General features: G+C 46.9%; 2 protein-coding genes across 3 annotated transcripts in view; one reads left to right on the top strand and one right to left on the bottom strand.

Annotated features, from left to right (window-relative positions):
• Window positions 1-645: 645 nt before the first annotated feature.
• LOC107319872 (fatty acid amide hydrolase-like) lies at window positions 646-17,072 on the bottom strand. Its single transcript, XM_032447411.1, has 20 exons — window positions 16,854-17,072; window positions 16,718-16,774; window positions 14,653-14,690; window positions 13,845-13,985; window positions 11,867-11,929; window positions 10,725-10,845; window positions 10,370-10,462; window positions 9,213-9,373; window positions 8,477-8,562; window positions 8,189-8,272; window positions 7,280-7,342; window positions 7,073-7,150; window positions 6,893-6,981; window positions 6,179-6,215; window positions 4,784-4,932; window positions 4,266-4,328; window positions 3,872-3,947; window positions 3,230-3,314; window positions 2,967-3,054; window positions 646-2,518 (listed from the first exon to the last, which is right to left on the bottom strand). The coding sequence occupies exons 1-20, from the start codon at window positions 17,001-17,003 to the stop codon at window positions 2,408-2,410; spliced, it is 1,833 nt and encodes a 610-aa protein (XP_032303302.1). The 5' UTR covers window positions 17,004-17,072; the 3' UTR covers window positions 646-2,407.
• CHD1L (chromodomain helicase DNA binding protein 1 like) overlaps window positions 17,028-17,540 on the top strand; it is a 31,975-nt gene continuing 31,462 nt past the window's right edge. Inside the window, exon 1 of one of the 2 annotated variants that reach the window (XM_015876333.2) lies at window positions 17,028-17,109. In XM_015876333.2, the coding sequence (XP_015731819.2) occupies window positions 17,043-17,109 (67 nt within the window). In that variant the 5' untranslated portion in view covers window positions 17,028-17,042. Of the gene's footprint in view, window positions 17,223-17,540 lie in introns of both variants that reach the window. The other variant, XM_015876305.2, reaches the window with a different exon arrangement.

Here is a 17,540-nt window from a genome sequence, read left to right as displayed (position 1 = left end):
GTGTGGTCACTGTGTCTGCTTTGCTCACACACCCGCCAGGCTGTGGGGATGGAATCGCTGTTCATTAGGAACTGGTCTTAAAAACACAAGTGAGTGAAGAGGCAGGGGAAAACAAAGTGGGGCTTTCAGTGCTGTGGGCAGTTCATCTGGACACCTCAGCACCAGGGAAGGTGATTTGAGCTGGAAGCACGCTGCTGCTGTACCAGTTTGGGGAAGGGGAAGAAGCGTTGTGCTGAACAGCATAGTACAGTGCTGTATATCAGCAAAAGCTTTCAGTTCCCTTTCCAGGGCTAGCAGCATACGAGTATGGTTTCTAAGGAAACCCTTCTTTGCTCTCACCCCTATTCTTCTTCATAGCAACTCGAGGTTGCCAACTCCGCCTGGAGAACAAACTAAATCTTGAAATAACAACCTTAAGGTAGCGTATCACTTAAAGCCTAACCTAGAAAGATGTTGGCTGTTTCATATTGCCATCTCTACTACCTTGAGCTATTGCATGAAAGTAGAGTGTATTCAGCCCTTTCCTTCAATCACAAGCGTTCCTGAAGAAATTTATTCTTGTCAGACTTAGCAGCTCCCCTCCTGCCATACAGTGCATTTTAGCAGTGTTTTAGCTATTTTGAGTATTTAAGAAGGTACTAACAGTAGAGGAAATATTTCTTTTAATCATCTGCTCTTCATTCAGTTGAACCGTGGTAGAACCTAATGAAGTAACGCTTATGGCAGTATCACAAAGGACTTGAAGATAAGAGACAATATCAGCCATCATTAATTAACTGTGGATGTTGCTAGCAGCTGATTGTGATGCTTCGACTCAGGTATTTATAAAGAGGGTAATACAGCATTCTTCCATTCAGATGCTGACTGGAACCTTTAGGTGTCAGTAAAGTGCTACCTCTAATTTAAGAGTGGATATGTATAATTAATTAAAAACAAAACCAACCGTACTGAGTTTGGGAGAAACTGCGACTACTTTCAGTTCCTTCTTTCCTTCCAAGCTAAGCAGGAATTCAGTATTTTGTTCCCATCTCTAAGATGGCTTCTCCCACAGCCAAATCAGAAGCCCAGTTTCTCTTTGATAGTTGGTGAGGTGGGAAACGAGACATGCACCAAAGTGTTAACCCTAAGCTAACTAAAGCTAAGCATTTAGGTTCAGTTTGGAATGCTCTTAGGTCTTCTCTGATTTTTGATGTGGCCACAGTGGGTGGAAGCAAGGTGCAAGATGGGGCCTGTCACTGAAACAGTAGTGTGGCATTAGGGCCTACAAATAGAGCTCCTCCAGCTGTTCTTGCTGTGATATCACACTTAGTGTAACACAACCTCATCTTTTTCTACTTTAATTACTTCCAGAGGTACCTTTGTGACAAGAGGAAGCTGACTCCTTATCTAGAGCAGGCTCCGTGTTGCACTGTGGCTTCACGCAACTTGTTTCCTGCACCCAGGATCTGCTCTCGTGGCAGCTCAATAACACTTCTGCTTTTAGTACCACAAATTGTACCTGCTCAAAATAGCTGGCTCTTGAAAAGCTATTTTAGGGCATTACCAGGTAGCACTGGGACTCCTATGTGGTAGAAGGCTTATGGTTAAGCAACTGGTAGGAGAGAAGAAGCTCTCAAAGCTCAGGGAACACAAATGTTTGCCAACAGTGCAACAGAGCACCAGAACCCCCAAAGGCTTCAGGTCACCCAGTTGATGAATGGTCATGCTCTGAGTTTTCCTCCCCTTGCATGTAAGGTTGTAGGTGGGTTAGACTGTTCATGCAGTGCATACACTCATTCTCTGCACAAGTCAGACTGACTTTACACTGTTCACAACACAAGGAAGAAAAACAGTGATATTTCCATACCTATGTGCCTTCTGTTTTGCCTGTGAGGGTCTATCTTAACTAAAGGGCTTAACACACTCTTCCTAACTGCAGATGTGTTGGGATCTTCCTTAATCCACAGGAGCTAGATGTGCTATTTTAAAGGAAACTGCCCCTCTCTCTTCCAAAACAGTACCTTTGTTTAATCCAGCAGCAGGAGGAGTTTGGTGAGAAGGTTTAAGGTTTAGAGGTTGTGGCTTTCCACACACACAGCCCTGTAGCTGCATTTGTCTCCCATCTTTACATGGTACCCTGACATGGAAAAAGGTTGCAGGAGATACTTGCAGGTTCCCCTGCTAACAGAAACACAGTGAGGAACAAAGTAGTACAGTTGGTCTCCTTGGTATGAGCTGGACCATCCAAGAATAAACAGGGAGCAGAACTGATGTCTGCTCAGCAACGCCTGCTTTGAACACTGTTACTCTCCCAGGGTCCCACTGCTAAACCTCATTCGGTTAAACATTAAAAACAAGTCCACTGTAGTATATGGCCAGGTCAGACTAGGGGGAAAAAGAAAACTCATTCCCCATCTTGATCACTCCATCACGCGAGGATGTCATAATGAATGGTCGGCTTTTTGGTCTGGCGACGGAACTGCTCTAGTTTCAGGCCAACCCTCAGGAGAACAGCTTCATCCCACCACTTTGCCATGACCTGCGAGAAGGGGGAGACAGGAAAAAAAAAAGTAGCATCTTCACATAGTGATTGGAAACACATGGCTAAAATTATTGCCCAGTATCACCAAGAAGACACAGTGCTTCTCCCTTTCACCCCAGCAAACAGGGCACAGCTTTATCTGGGAAAAAGGGAGCTCAGTCTTAATTAGAATGCATAGTACTTCCAATTACATTAGGCCTATTTTAAGAGGGAAAAGGGCAAGAAATAACTTAAATTACCAAACTCAGACATCAGGAAAAGAAAGAACAGTGACAAATGGTGGGTACCAATACCATTGGACAAGGAGAAACCTATCTCCAGATGCCTGAAGAGTTCACCTGGCATTCAGAAGTCAGTTACTCTTTGAGGCAAATCTCCTCACCCAGGAGTTAAAAATTCCTGAATAGTATGTGGTTCAGGGCTGGGGATTTTGTGTGCTGCTTACCTGGAAGCCAATTGGAAGCCCAGCAGTAGAATAACCAATAGGAATGACGAGGCCTGGAATCCCAGTGAAGTTACCAAGCTGCATGAACCTGGGAGAAAAGCTGTCATCAGTATTCCTGCCTTGGGGCAGGAGCAAAGTCAGCCTGTTCTGGGGGAGAAGCAGCTGGGATTGATCTTCCCTACACTACAGTCTGAACTCCTTGAGTTTGTTCACCTCGTCTACAGCTGTTCCCATATTTCTTGTTTAACAGTAACTCTTCTTACCTCATAGACCTCATTATGAATGAAATATTGCTGCTTCCAGTCAGAAGGTCAGATTCATGGATTCTCGGGGCAGTGGAAGCAATAGCTGTGGAGGAATCACAGATTGGTTGAGATTGGAAGGGAATTCTAGAAGTCATCTTGACCAACCCTCCAGCTCAAGGAGGGTCAGCATCAAGGATGGAAGTTCTACAGCTTTTCTGGGCAACCTAATCTGGTGCTTAAGGAATAAAGGGTCAGCCTGGGGGCAGTCTCCAAGAAACAGTTCAGATCCTTAATGCCACTTTTCATCTACATTAGTAATGCAAACTCCTTCCCCCCAGAACACAATCAAGCCATTGGGATTTCTGAATTGAGCAGTCAGTTTCTATTGCTATGCATGTAGGTAGACATCTAGTCTTTCCTATATAACTGCTGACTCTGCACCTTCTGTTCCAAAAACCAAAAGGGAGTTTAGTGACTGCCTTAGATACAGCAAGTATACAAATACACAGCAGTCGTTCTAACCAGGCCCCATTTTCTTTCAGAGCTGCAAGGCACAGCAAAGTCCTTGCACAAAAGTTACACTCTTTGAACTGGAGAGGAAGAGCTAATGGAGTGACTGTTCTCAATGGGGAGCAGCTCTTTGGCCAAGACTGCCAATACCTGGTGTAAGTATGCAGTTCACAGTGGCGAAGATCTCTCGCAAAAACCTCATGCTGCGAGTTCTCTGTCGATTTGCCTGCAAGCAGAGAGATTACTGTCTGAATAGGCTGTATTGGTCCACAAGGCTCTTCTCCAAAGGCCACATGAGCCCACATCTTTGCAAAAGAGAACGCTATTGCTGTGGTTTGAAATCAACATGCAGTACATCAGCCCAGGTGACACGTTCTCTGTGGTGCCCCACCATTTTGCCCACCTCTACTGCAAAATCATTCCCTTTTCTCCCCCACAGCTGAGTGCTATCTTCCCATGTGTACAGGGAGCTTCATAGAAACGTCTATCCCACTTCTGCAATTTCACTGCCCTCCCTTCAGCCTTCATCACAGTATGTTCTCACCGTAATATAATCCAGAGCTGTGAACTGGGAACCCAAAGCCAGGCTAGCCCGAGTCTCCAAATTCTGAAAGAGAAAATAGTCACAGTTCTCCTTTGCACCAGGCTTGTTAATCGGATCTTCTAGCCTTAGGTAAGCACGAAGTAAGAGTCAGGAAGCTGCTGTCTTTCTCCTCACCCTTCCCACCTTCATCAGCCTGACATCGAGCCTGAGTGTCTCCCTAGGAGCTGTAGTTCAGACCTCTGGATGCTTTAATAGCCTTCCACGCTGACTGGAAGAGTCTCACCTTGTGCATAACAATTTGAAGGGGCTCAGGTGTGCTCAGTCAGTAATAGCACAAAAGTGAGTGCAATAGCCCAGGAGTTCTCTTCCAGATCTATTCTCTGATATCAGAAACCATCCAGCAGGTGTTTTTTCATAGAGAAAACAGGAGAGCCCCAGGTCTCTCAACAGTGCAAGACACTTGCTCTGCATCAGCCATATGACAACTGCCGCCACTGATCCAAACCGCTACTACTTACCATTTCCTGGAAGTGTTTGTTGAAGTCAGGCTGCAGGAAGTCCCTCATCTCACTGAGGATGCAGATCGTGTGGGCTATTTTCACTTCCTCCATCTCTGGAAGAGATACTTCCACCACGCTGGCTCCCAAACTCTGCAGGTGCTCCACGGCTGAGTGCAGAACAGGTAACACACACACAGCATCTGTGAGTATTCTCCCTTCACTGAAGAGCTGAGAAACCATTTCCCCTTGTGAAGTCAGAGACCCCATTTGCCATTACAAGGCAGGATCTTTAGTGCATAACGTGCACACAGACTGCTGGCACCCCTTCTCATGGGTAAAAATCTTAGGCCTAATTAGGCCTCAGTGCTTCAGCACAACAGAGGTAGAGGCTTGTAAATAGGTTCCTAAATTACCAGCAACGTTTTGGGCAACTTCACCTTCTTCCTTTAGCTTTCAGTTAACCCAGACAGTAAAGGTGGTATGATAATGCTTCACTGAGAACTCGAGATCATGGGCATTTGATCAGCACGAAGCAGTTATTGAGCATCAGTAGAAACCCATTCGAAGCCTCTTCTGAACTATAATGATAGAGGAACCCTGTGCATACTCAGAGATCAGGTCAACAACACAGGCTCGCCAAATCCTGATGCACTTTAACAAGGTCAGACACCAGAACTTAGCTAAGAAGTGAATCTTCTGCAGCTTAAAAAGAACTCCCTTCTTCCTTTGACTCCAGCATCTTCACAAATGCCCATGTTTGTGGCACGTCTCTCCAAAGAAAACTCAATGCATGTGGAAGCACGAGTTTTAAGGTAAGAGCTGGAAATAAGGAGGCTGAAGAGAACTCGGGTGAACAAAGCCTGAGTACTGTGAGCTATCTCAGCTCCAATGCACAAGAAGCCATCTATTATGCCAGGCACTGTAGTCTCTCCCCCAGCTCACCATGTTCAGTTTTGCTCAGTCTAAAATCTCACAAAGCCACCCCAAAGGCAGCACTTTGCTGATATCGAGGAAATATGAGAAGACTAAATACATCAGAAAATCCCAGCCGTCTTCCCCACTGAATATAACCTTGTGAAACAAGTCCCTCCTGCAGAAGTCTTTTACCCTTAAAGCTTGCAGAGTAACTATTACTGAGCGCAGATCTGTCTTTCCACAGACAGCGGCTTAGCACACTGAACTGTATTCTTCCATTGTAACCTGACAAGCCTGCAGCTGCTGAGCTTTTTAACCCTCAGCAGTCAGGAGGGCTACCCCAGTACAAAGCTTCTGCTGTCTGCCCAGTCAGACTTCGTTAAGCATGTGCCTTTAAGGACAGCAGGCCAGAACTCATTAATGCATCCACGAGAGGAAACACCAAGTGACACCACGACTTTAGGCAAATTAAGAGACTTGGAAACTTTTGCTCTTTACCTTTCTCGCAGACGGTCAGGATTTCTGCATCACATGCCTAGGGAACAAGAGGAAAGAACTGAGCAGACTTTGGTAACAACTCTCCTCTTCTTGGTGAGTCTCTAAGGGCAGGGATACAGCTCCCCTGAACTGCCTTAGGCCATCTGCTCCAAGAAAACAACTTGCAGGGCATTCCCTTATGGAAAAGGAACGGTCTCCTCTTCCAGAAGAGAGAATATTTCTCCACACTGGGGCAAAGCCAAAAACAACCTTATTCTCCTCAAAGGGATGAAATCTTGGGCATGTTTGTGGAGCTTTATTGTGATTGCCAAGCAGTATTAGCTTGTATGACCAGTTTCTACATGGGGATGATGAAATACTATTCAGTATCTACACCATCATCACCAAATAGATATGGTAATTCTCCTCATTTGTTTTTAAACTAATTCCCTTTTTGGAATCAATTCAGAAGCATCACTTCCAATATAAACAATGCCATGAGGAAGCACACTGCCATGAAATGTAGAGTCGTTACCTTTCCTCCTACCTTCAATAGGATTCTACTCAAAAGGTTGCCATAGGAAAATGTCATCCCAGTGGGTGTTTTCACCCTATATTTCCCTCAAATTATAGGACTAAATATAAGGATGAAAGGCAAGAGAACACATAATGCACAGAATTCCTACAAAACTTCATTCTGCAAAGCATCAGGAAGAAAGAGATTAGAACAGGCACCTTAAAAAATGTCCAATCCACTCCCAGTTTCAAGCCTTTCAGGTCAGGAGCACACATATCTGACAGGGTTGCTTTGGGCTGCTTTAGTCCTGCGAGGAACAAGAAAGAGTTTCTCTGTTTATCGAGATGCCCATAGGAAAGCAGAGCGCTTGGCTTCAGGGAGGGAGTGGGTTCACCTACCATATGGATAGAGCGGATCTGGCTCAGCAAGAACACTGTAAACAATGGCTGCATCTGCCACTGAGGTACAGATAGGACCTGTAAAAAGAGACAGAGGTTATGAAAACATGGCAAGGAGTAAATAGGATCCTTCTTTTGTAGGCCCAGATTGCCTCCCCAGTGGCAACATACAGGGAGGTCCCCGAAAGGGAGCACAAGTTCTCTTACCTACGCTGACTGTGGAATAAGAGAGCGGGAGGCTGCCATGACCACTGATCCGCCCAAATGTACCTTGGGAAAAAGAAACGGGCTGTTAGATGCACATGAGCACACACTGGTAAGACCTGAACTCAACAGCCTTGTTCTACCCAGCTGAGGCAGCAGGTAACGCACCCAATCCAGCCACTTTTAGGCCTGCTGTTGTAGAGCTCCAATCTTTCAATACCCTCTTTTGCAGAGGCAGAATTGTCAACGGGAAGAGATGCTACGCTCTGCAAGATCTCAACCTCTTCACCAATGAGACTTCATGCCTAGCACCAAATGTCTTCTGTAAATGTTCTTATCTGTTTTCTGACCAGTCACACTTTAGTCATCATTGTTACCTTCCTCAGATGAATGATAACTGAGCTGGCCACACGTGAAAGATGGTACTTCTTGTACGTCTGAGATAAGGGGGAAATGGCAACATACCTGTTTGATACAAGCCTATTACCATGTCTAATTCACAAGGCACAACTCAGAGCAGCAACCTCACCATATAACTGGGATAATGGGGATCCATCATAGATGGGGCTGCTTTGCGCTAGCTCACTATGGATACCCAACTACATTGTGAACATCTCCCAGGAGAGGAAGACAGAAGAAGGATGAGAGGACAGAAAGAAAAGCAGCGTGCAAGTTTTGCTTAGCATTTGATACATGTACAGAAGTTAGTTTTTCCTCAATGTCTGTTCCATGGTCAGTACTGAGACTACTGTCATTTAGTCACTAACCTACGTGACTCTCAGAATGCTCTGCTCCAGAGTTTCTCTGGTTGAATTTTACATAGCAAGAATTAATAGATTGGGCCTGTCTTGTTTGTGGGATCCTGATACAGTAAAGAAGGCATACACACCCACTAAGATTAAAGGGCACTACCTTTCAGCCCCACCACACCACAGAACGAAGAAGGAATCCTCACAGAGCCGCCTCCATCTGTGCCAATGGCCACTGGGCAGAGACCTACAAAAACAAGCATTGGCCTGTGATCAGAGAGACAATGTTATGCCCCTTCCACTCTACTACCACCACCTGTACCACAACAGCACAAAGAGCTCTCTGTTTATCTAGAGCTTCCCTCCAGCTTCTAACCCCGCAGTGAAATCTAAACACCTGAAGCTGAGGACTTGCCTCCCACCGCCCTTCAGGCTGTTTAGAAACACCTACCTGCTGCTACAGCTGCTGCCGACCCACTGGAGCTCCCACCTGTGAAATGGTTGGGCTTGTAGGGATTCCTAGGGATCTTGTGGTACCTGAGGCAGACAAACAGTGGTGAATCTTCTCCTAAGAAGCACTGAGTGTACTACAGGGCAGAAAAAGATCCAAAAACGTAGCTCAGAGATTCAGATCTATTAGTAAAGAGACACCAGTCCACCCCAGGTAGTACTATGTCCCTACAAAATGAGACAGAAGAATAATTCTGGCTCATAGTGCAATTGCTTAATATTATGAACAACCTATCCAAAAGGAAGAGACTCAAAGCAATAGAAAGGATGCTGCTCTGCCTCTTCTGGTTGTGACTACACTGTGCCATTACTGCATACCACAGTGCATTATGCAATGCCAGAAGATGGAGCAGTCATTGACCACCAGTTCTTACAGAACCACAAGCAAGTTGGCGTTCCCAGCTCTGCCCTTAATTCCAAACTCTTCAGTCTGACCACATCCCAAGGCACCAAAGGGACCTGCCCAGTGGCAGGGCATCCAGCTGAGGCAGCAGACCACACACAGGGAGAAAATGCTCGTGCACTTTGTTGTAGCTGTGGGAGAGCCCCACTTTCATCCAGCTGCACATTCATAAAGCGTGGATCTGCAGACCTACCCTTTTGTACCCTGTCAGTTCTAGACAGACTTTTAGGTCTTCCTAGAGCCTAGAGGAGAGAGAAAGAGGGGATTTTTTTACCTATTAGGGTTGCATCCAGTTGTTCCAGTCCCTAGTTCATGCATGTTTGAGACCCCAATAATCACAGCTCCAGCCTCTCGCAGCTTCTTGGCCACAGTAGCATCTTCTTTTTCAGGCTCTGTCCCAAGGTACACTGTTCCTACTCGGTGATAGTAGGGTACCTTGGCAAGAAAACACCTCATTATTCATCATCAAATCCCAGAAAGGTGGGCAGGTGTTTGCGTGTACCCCACGTGCACATTTCAGCTCCACAACCAATCCCAGACATCAGGACCCACTGATTTAAGTCAGGATCAGGAAGCCTTGCTCTTCATCTTGCCCTGTGTTGTTTCCTGTTATAATAGATCCTTAACTCTTCTCTGTTGGGTCATTTTCATGTGCAAAGGAGTCCCTTTAATACTACAATATAGAGGAGCAGAGAAAAATAGATGGACAGAAAAGTCCATCTCTCTACAACAAAGTAATTGCTATGCTCAGAGGCTGCAAAACAGTCAGCCCTGGCCCCACAGCATACAGGAGCTCTATTCTCCACACTTTGTGGAAGGAGCTGCAGTGTTTAAACCTGCAGTGCTTGGAAGCAAGGCACTGAGATTACATGGATGCCAAAACACCAGATGGACTCAGTTTCAGGGGGTGCAAAGTACTCCCCCCCTACTATTAAGCGCGAAGTCTCTCCAGAGTCCATGACAGCTTAATGGCACTGCCAGGAATACTTAGTAGTTGCCAGCTCACAAGCAAAGCCCACCATGGGTGGGGACTTTCAGTGTAACTTTCATATTTCTGATAGAAGTATGTTCTTCATGGCAACGAGAGATGGAGGCTATGCTAGAGTCAGTGCCAGAGAAGCCCAGGCAGTTACACCCACTGCTACAGATGCTCATATGCACACTCATTTCATCAGAAGAAGGACTGCTTCCTACCACCGCCCTCTACTCCTCATGGAATACAGAGATTCGTACAAGATAAGGAAAGCGTCTGTCGTACTCAAGATCTATCTTCACTTGGCAAAACTTGCTAATCCTGTTCATTATGCTCATCTACCTCCTATATTACAAATATAGGTTTCGGCTGAGGAGATGGCCTTCAAAACTTGTTGCAATGAGTTCTCCTGTTTGATTTCTTGCAGTATGAGCTGACAGCTAGACAAGGAAACTCACCACTTTGAACTCTTCTTTCAGGCACACTGGGATGCCATCCAGGCAAGATAGGGTACATTTATTCCTGTAGCGAGCAGTGGAGGCCTCAGCCATCTACACAGAGGAAGAAAATGTATATGGCAGAGTTGAACTACAAGGCATTACAAGTTTAATAATAGATACCACTAACAGCTTTGTTAGGTTACTGACAAGACAAACTATATAAGTTTTTCAGGAAAGGAAGTAAACTTTCTGTAATCCTCTACAGAAGAAATAAGTAAAAATGTACATATTTTTCTGTGTAATAGATCAGAAGAACCTCTGTCCTTTCTGCTGCTCTCGTGGTGGCAGAGGCTCCTTTCCAAACAGACATTACCAGCATTATTTGCTCTTGGTCCCATTGCACTATCGCTCTGAGTGGAGGCGTGGATTTGTCGCAGTCCTCCAGCACGGCAATGATGTTCTTTGCTACTTGAGATGGTGTCAGCTTCCCACTCCTACAAGACAAAAGTTGGGACCTCATTTTAAGACCCCACACACCATATATATGCAAAGGGTTTGTTTATCATGTAGCAAGAAGGCAACTGTCACAGTTACAACCACTAAATATGTGACAATATGTGTGTGGTGATTATTTCTATTTGATTGCATCAGGACAGGAGACATCCTTCCCTAAAGGAGTACTTGCCTACACAGCACTCTCCCAACCTTCAGAGTAGGGGCAGGAGACAGGAGACTTACTCAGATATTCCTAAAACACTAGGAAAAACAGGGCAGGAAGGCCTTTACAGATTGCCCTCAAGCTTTAGAAGGTCAAAGGCAATGAAACTGCCAGTACTGCGAGCTAAGAGAAGAGGCCAGATCTGCCTCTGACTGATGCAAAAGCCTGGATCTATAACACCAGATTGCAGTGCCACCCTTTTGCTCCAAGGTCACAGCTCACTGGAAGGAGTGAACCCTGTGGAACACGTGCCAGTAACATGGCAGGATTTATCTGTGTGCTCCAGATCTGGCACACATTCCAAAGGCAGCCACGAGTTACTCAGCAGCAGCCAACAGGTTATAGAACTTGGGAGACAGGGATGTGCTTCCAGCTCCTTCTAAGCTGGGCGCGTTGACTGTGTAAAAGCAGTCACAGTGTTCTCAAGAACATAAGCAGCTTGGGAATTAAGGGGCTCTTCAGAGGTCTACAGTGCAACTTGCTTCATCCATATCAACCTTTCTCAACTCCTCACTCATTTGGGCAATCAAGGTATGTAGAAAACTCTCCCAAATACAGAAAGCCAAGACAAACAGTATTTAAATAACCTTGCAGGCTTTTTAAGAGTTATGCCAGCTCCCCAGTTGGCTTTCCTTTGTTATTCTATCTGAGGGAAAGGACTGCAAAGGATGACGCTAAACAATGGTACCTCAAGGACAATCCTAACAAGGAGATGCCTGAGAGCTTGGGGAACAGCAGCAGCCCACAGCTGGGGGAACATGAGAGACAAGTTGCTTCCCAGCTATAATTTCACTCACCGGTAGCAGTCCAGGTAGTCTCTGATCCCTTTGAAGCTAAACCCATGGCTGGCAGAATCAGGCCTGCGAAAAAAGGATTGAAAGGGCAACTCTGAATGATCATTAGCAAAACACGCATCTTGAACAAAATGTCTCATTAGCAAGAGATGTAACTTAGATAAAGCATCATGAGAATGCATTAACCTTTCTTTGTTCAGAAGCATAGTGTCAAGGCCCACTAGTACACAAATTTCCTTGGTTTCTCCTTGAGCCTTGGTCAGCCTTAAGGTGGAAGCCAAAACGGAGAATGAAACCAGATGCTTCCACCTAACTACTGTCATGTAAATGTGTTTATTCAGCAATGTAAAAGCTGGACCCTCTTGCAGGGAGGTTGGAGGCCTCATCTACAAGTGGACGCACTGTGTAGGACCTCCCAGTTGCTGGGAAAGGCTCTCCAAATCCTCACTGCAACCAGGGCTCCCCAGCAACTGTGGATCTGGATGATGGTAAAGTATTAGGGCAATTGGTGATGTATCTTTCTTAATCGGTACAGTTCTTCATCACCGTAGCTAATCTTACATAGTAATGGTAAGGTGCATTACCACGTTCTGCTTTATTCTTGCTGTGTATCGCTTCACTTGCTATAGCTTGAAATGTAACTAAAGATAAACACACTCCTTTAAGTTGGTATCCCTGACCTTGGTGCTGACTCTGTCCATTGGCAACACAGGCAGCAGCCTGGTGTGGGATGGGGAAGAGGTGCTATGTAGCACACAGGAATTCACATCAGACTGCTTAAAAACTAAGTCAGTAGCTCGAGTACTCGACAAACACACCATTTCTCATCACAGTAGGATGAACAGTGAGCAATTAAAACAGCTGGCTACAATGACTACTCCTGTAATGTCCACATATCATCACCCAACTCAGAAGCCATACCCTGGAGCAGGACAGTGTATGGCTCTCATCATGTGCTATGCAGGGAAGAGGCTAGATTCAAGTATCCTGCCCTGTAGTGGTCAATATACTATTGACAGAGCTGAGGACATAAGAACCAGAAAACTGCATTCACCTTGACCAGCACCTGCAGGAAACATATCCCTCCCTCTACACTGAAGGAGCTGAATGACTTTCCTTGCTCTAACTTAAGAACTTAAGAACCATCTAATGCCGCCTTGCAACACTGGGGCCCGGAGTTCGAATCCCCCCTGTGGCGCAAGTGGTAGAAGTGCCGCTCTGCTACACAGAGGCTCGAATCCCGGGGGCTGGACTCGATGATCTCTAAGGTCCCTTCCAACCCGCACGAAACTATGAAACTCAAGCAGGAAGCAAGCTTTGTCTTGCTAAAAACTCAGATGTAAACAAAGAACCTACTCCCTGAGACACTGGTAAAGCGCACATCTTCATTAACCATTAGACAGATGCACAGCTAAGAACAAAACCAGATGGGAAAAGCATTTGTAGCAGTCCAGCTGCCCTTACCTCAACATCAGACTCTGGATAGAAATGAGATGTCCCAGTAACATTTCATCCCTAATTTGGTGGGATTTAATCAAGCACAGGCTGCAAATAAGAAGCTAAACAGGCCATTCTCCATGCAACCTAAGTAGCAAAACCTGATTTCTTGTGAACTGTTTGCTTTGTACCTTATATTTCTTCTCTCCTCTTTGATACAATGCGAGAAAGAAACTGCACACCTGTAAATTCACTTAAGGGACATATGCATCAAGTAGCCAGCCACTAAGTGTATATACTCTAATAGTGTAACCAGAGCAATGCAGTGTGCCTGAAGCTAGCGAGCTAGTTAAGGCTGCATGTTAACTACTTGTGATTTATAAATTACGAAAGGAGAGATCTGACAGCACTACTTGTTTTGTCAGGTCCCGTGGTCACGGAAAGAGATTTTAATCCATATTACTCACAGTGACTGTTTCCCTCTTCGTATCAGGCTCCAACATGTACATTCTTTCACTCCACTCTATAAGCAACCCACACTCACCTCGTATCTATCAACTGCTTGATGATATCCGAAGTGCTTTTAGTCTCAGACCTGTCTTCTGTAACCTCTGCAGCAACCTCCGGGATAAACGTGGGATCTTCATGAATGTCAAGAGAACGCATGAGGGTGAAGTTGTTCAGCCTGCAAGAGAGAGAGAGTGCTAGAAGATGCAAGCTTCTCCATGACTAATATTTCCATGCTGTTCCAAGTGAATTTTACCCAAGAACATTTCGTTGTAGCAGTCTGCTCCCACAGCAGGGAGTTGCAACTGTTACAAAATAATCTTTCACACCTTTCTAAAGCCTCGCTGAAGGCAGCACCAAATCTACCCTGCTTGCTTAACTGAGCCTCCCACCTTCTGACATAAAGCCAGCCAGCCTCCATAAATCCAAGCTGGGAAAGATCTGGTGAAAGTTTTCCCATTCACTCTAATTAGATACATCATGCACAGGGAGAGGAGAGGAGAGGAGAGGAGAGGAGAGGAGAGGAGAGGAAGCCATACATTCGAGCACTAAGCCTGCTAGAACAGGCAACTCTTCAGACTTGATCCATGACCTGCCTCAACACAGTCTGTTTGCAATCAAATGTAACGGGGATTGGATCAGCACAGGTTCAGGGCCTGGAGTAAAACAATGAAATCCAAGCTCAATCATAGATGTTAAGAAACAATCTTCTGCATAACAGCTCACTTGTCTCTCAAATTATGAGACTTCCCTCTTTAAAAAGGTCATTTCAGGTAACTTTTAATAGGAATGGAATGGAAGAACCTTTAAAAACAATCTTGGAGGAGATAAAACTCCCCTCTTACCTTAGTAAGAGCGGCAGCAACAAGATCTGTCCAAAAGCCTAGAAGAAGATAAGCAGAAACATTGATTTACAATAGCTTTGACCTGAGCATCTTCCTCAGGGAAGGAACGCTAAATGCACTCACAATTGCTGCTGTTTCCGAGCACCCTGCAGAGCACGCACTTGTATTTCAGGCCACAACACTGACCTGAAATGCTTTCCCCACCCCATGCACATTTATAGAATCATAAAGACTGTATTTTCCTGCCTATCCTGCAGGAACATTCATTATTACTTCCCTGACTCAGCTCCAGAAAGCCTGCAGTTGCAGGCTGCAGTGCTGTTAAGAGGCATCTACATAGCTCCCACCAGCGCTCAGAGTTATGCAAACACTGGATAGGGCAGAAGCTTACTATCATTTCATTTATCTCTCTGTTAACATCTTTCCTGCAGTAAACTGAGTCAACTTGGAAAAGCATGAGATCTGTAGGCAGCAGGCAGCTGAAAGCAGTCTCTGGACACCACGGATCCCAGTGTAGCAATACCAGCAGTCCCAGGGAGATCAGCTTTGTTCCAGATTGCTGTAACAGCCCAAGAATCAGCTTCCAAAACAGGTGAAGGGAGTGCGGCTCCACCTCCCAGTGTGACTCTGAAGCAAGGCTCCCACTCCTACATACGTGAAGCGATATGTTGCTTCACACGTTGTGTAAGAACTGATTTCTATCTGATAAGGCATTGCTCCTAACCTACATGCAGTGCAACAGTAAAATCCAGAGTGAGACTGGGGATCATAAAATCATAAAGGCTGGAAAGACCAATAAGAATCTCCACTACAATCATCAGCTCATGCCTGTGACTGCTCTAGAACATGTCCCTGGATGTCACATCTACCCTTATCTTGAATGTTTCTCAAGGACAGCGACTCCTCCACCTCCCTGGGCAGCCCTTGCCAACATCTCACCACTCTTTCTGATAAGACATTACCTAATATCCAACCTGAACCTAATATCCAACCTGAACCAACCCCTGGCACAACCTGAGGCCACTTTCTGTCCTTCTATTGCTGTTACCTGTGAGAAGAGGCTTAAGCCTCTTCACTGCAGTTTCACTTCAGGTAGTTGTAGTGAACAATCAGGTCTCCCCTGAGCCTCCTCTTCTCCAGACTGAACAATCTTGTTTTCCTCAGCCATTCCCCATAAGACTTGGGCTCCAGATCCTTCACCAGCTTCGTTGCCTTTCTCTGAACACACTCTGTGGCCTTGATGTCTTTCTTGTAGCAAGGGGCCCAAAACTGAACACAACACTAAAGATGCCACCTCACCAGGGCTGAACATGGGGGATAATCACCTCCCTGCTCGTGCTGGATGCACTGTTTCTGATACCAACCAGGATGCCATTGGCCTTCTTCACCACCTGGGCACGCTGCTGGCTCACGTTCAGCCAAGCATCGACCAACCCCCCCAGGTCCTTTACCTCCACACAGCTTTACAGTTACTCTGTCCCAAGCCCGTAGCGTTGCCTGGGGTTGTGAAGCACAGGAGCCCATGCCATCATGGAATGGCATAGATTGGAAGGGACCTTAAAGGTCATTTAGTTATGTCTCCATCCAAATGGAATGGCATAGGTTGGAAGGGACCTTAAAGGTCATTTAGTTACGTCTCCATCCAAATGGGATGACAGGAAAGGAAACAAGCCCAGTGTCGCACACCAGACACAGCCATAAAGCAAAGAACTGAAAGCCGTTCCAGTCACTACACCCAAGCACAAAACCCCTCACAAGGTCGCTCCTGAGACAGGTATGCACCAAAACAAGGCTGTGTACGACCCCAAAGCAAGATGCAGAGCAGAGCAGACCCAAACCCAGCCTCTACATCTACAGAAGCCGACACCAGCAGCCCCCACAAAGGGAAGGAGACACCCACACGAGCGGCTGCAGCTGCACCTGCTCCAGTCAAACCCCAAAGCAATAGGAGCCTCCATATGTGAGTCCAATCTGAGGGGCTGAGCGATCCCAGTTCCTCTATGCCCATGGTGTCCCACACCACCCGGCTCAACCCGGCAGACATCTTGTGCCGTCTCCCGCTCACCGTGTTGGCCGTGTGCACGAAGAGCCGCAGCCAGAAGCCGCACAGCCGCGGTGCCCACTGCAGAGAGGAGGCGAGACGTGAGCGCCGGACCCGCTCCCCGCAGCCCCCCGCCCCGTCCACCCCACCCCGCTCTCACGGCGTCCCGAGGCGGCCGAGAGGCTGCAGCCCGGCCCGGCTCCCGGCGGTGTAACGTGGCGGAGGCGCTGCCCGTGTACCGCCGTACGCAGCACAGGTACAGGGCGGCGGCGGGCAGCAGCGCCCCGAGCAGCAGCAACGCCAGCTCCATCGCGTCGTTACCGGCCCAACACGGAACCGGCTCCGCGCTATGGCGGAGGGGCGGTGCTCGCCGTCAACCCGCCCCCGTGAGGCGGGACCGGAGGGTTTCCCGCTCGGTGAGCGCTGCCCGCCATGTCACGCTTCTTCCAAGCGCTGCGCCGTGCCGGTAGGGAGCGGGAGGGAGGGATGGGAGTGCAGCAGGACGACGTGGGCCAATGGGGGCTGACAGGTCAGTGCGACCGGGGACGGGAACCAGGCTGGTGGTGTGTAGCTGTGAGCACACCGACCCCGTGTGCTCCCCCACAGTGTATACGAGTGGCCACGGGCCTGTTCTACCTGTGTGCAGGGTCACCAACCAGCAGCCCAGGCTGCACAGAGCCACATCCAGCCTGGCCTTGAATGCCTCCAGGGATGGGGCATCCACAGCCTCCTTGGGCAACCTGTTCCAGTGTGTCACCACCCTCTGATTGAAAAACTTCTTCCTAATACCTAACCTAAACCTCCCCTAAATTCAGTCTGTCTGACAGGAATGCCTGATTTATCTCAC

This window comes from Coturnix japonica, chromosome 1 (genome assembly GCF_001577835.2).
Source record: "Coturnix japonica isolate 7356 chromosome 1, Coturnix japonica 2.1, whole genome shotgun sequence".
Lineage (NCBI taxonomy): Eukaryota > Metazoa > Chordata > Aves > Galliformes > Phasianidae > Coturnix > Coturnix japonica.
Note: the sequence above shows the minus strand (reverse complement) of the source record. Positions and strands in the feature narration are given on the sequence as shown.

Excerpts from the sequence above, each read along its gene's own strand:
- LOC107319872 (XM_032447411.1), bottom strand. The coding sequence starts at position 17,003 with ATGGAGCTGGCGTTGCTGCTGCTCGGGGCGCTGCTGCCCGCCGCCGCC. Across the intron at positions 14,691-16,717 it reads TCGTGCACACGGCCAACACG|GCTTTTGGACAGATCTTGTT; the intron begins GTGAGCGGGAGA and ends ATCTTCTTCTAG. Across the intron at positions 8,273-8,476 it reads GGCAGCAGCTGTAGCAGCAG|GTCTCTGCCCAGTGGCCATT; the intron begins GTAGGTGTTTCT and ends TTGTTTTTGTAG.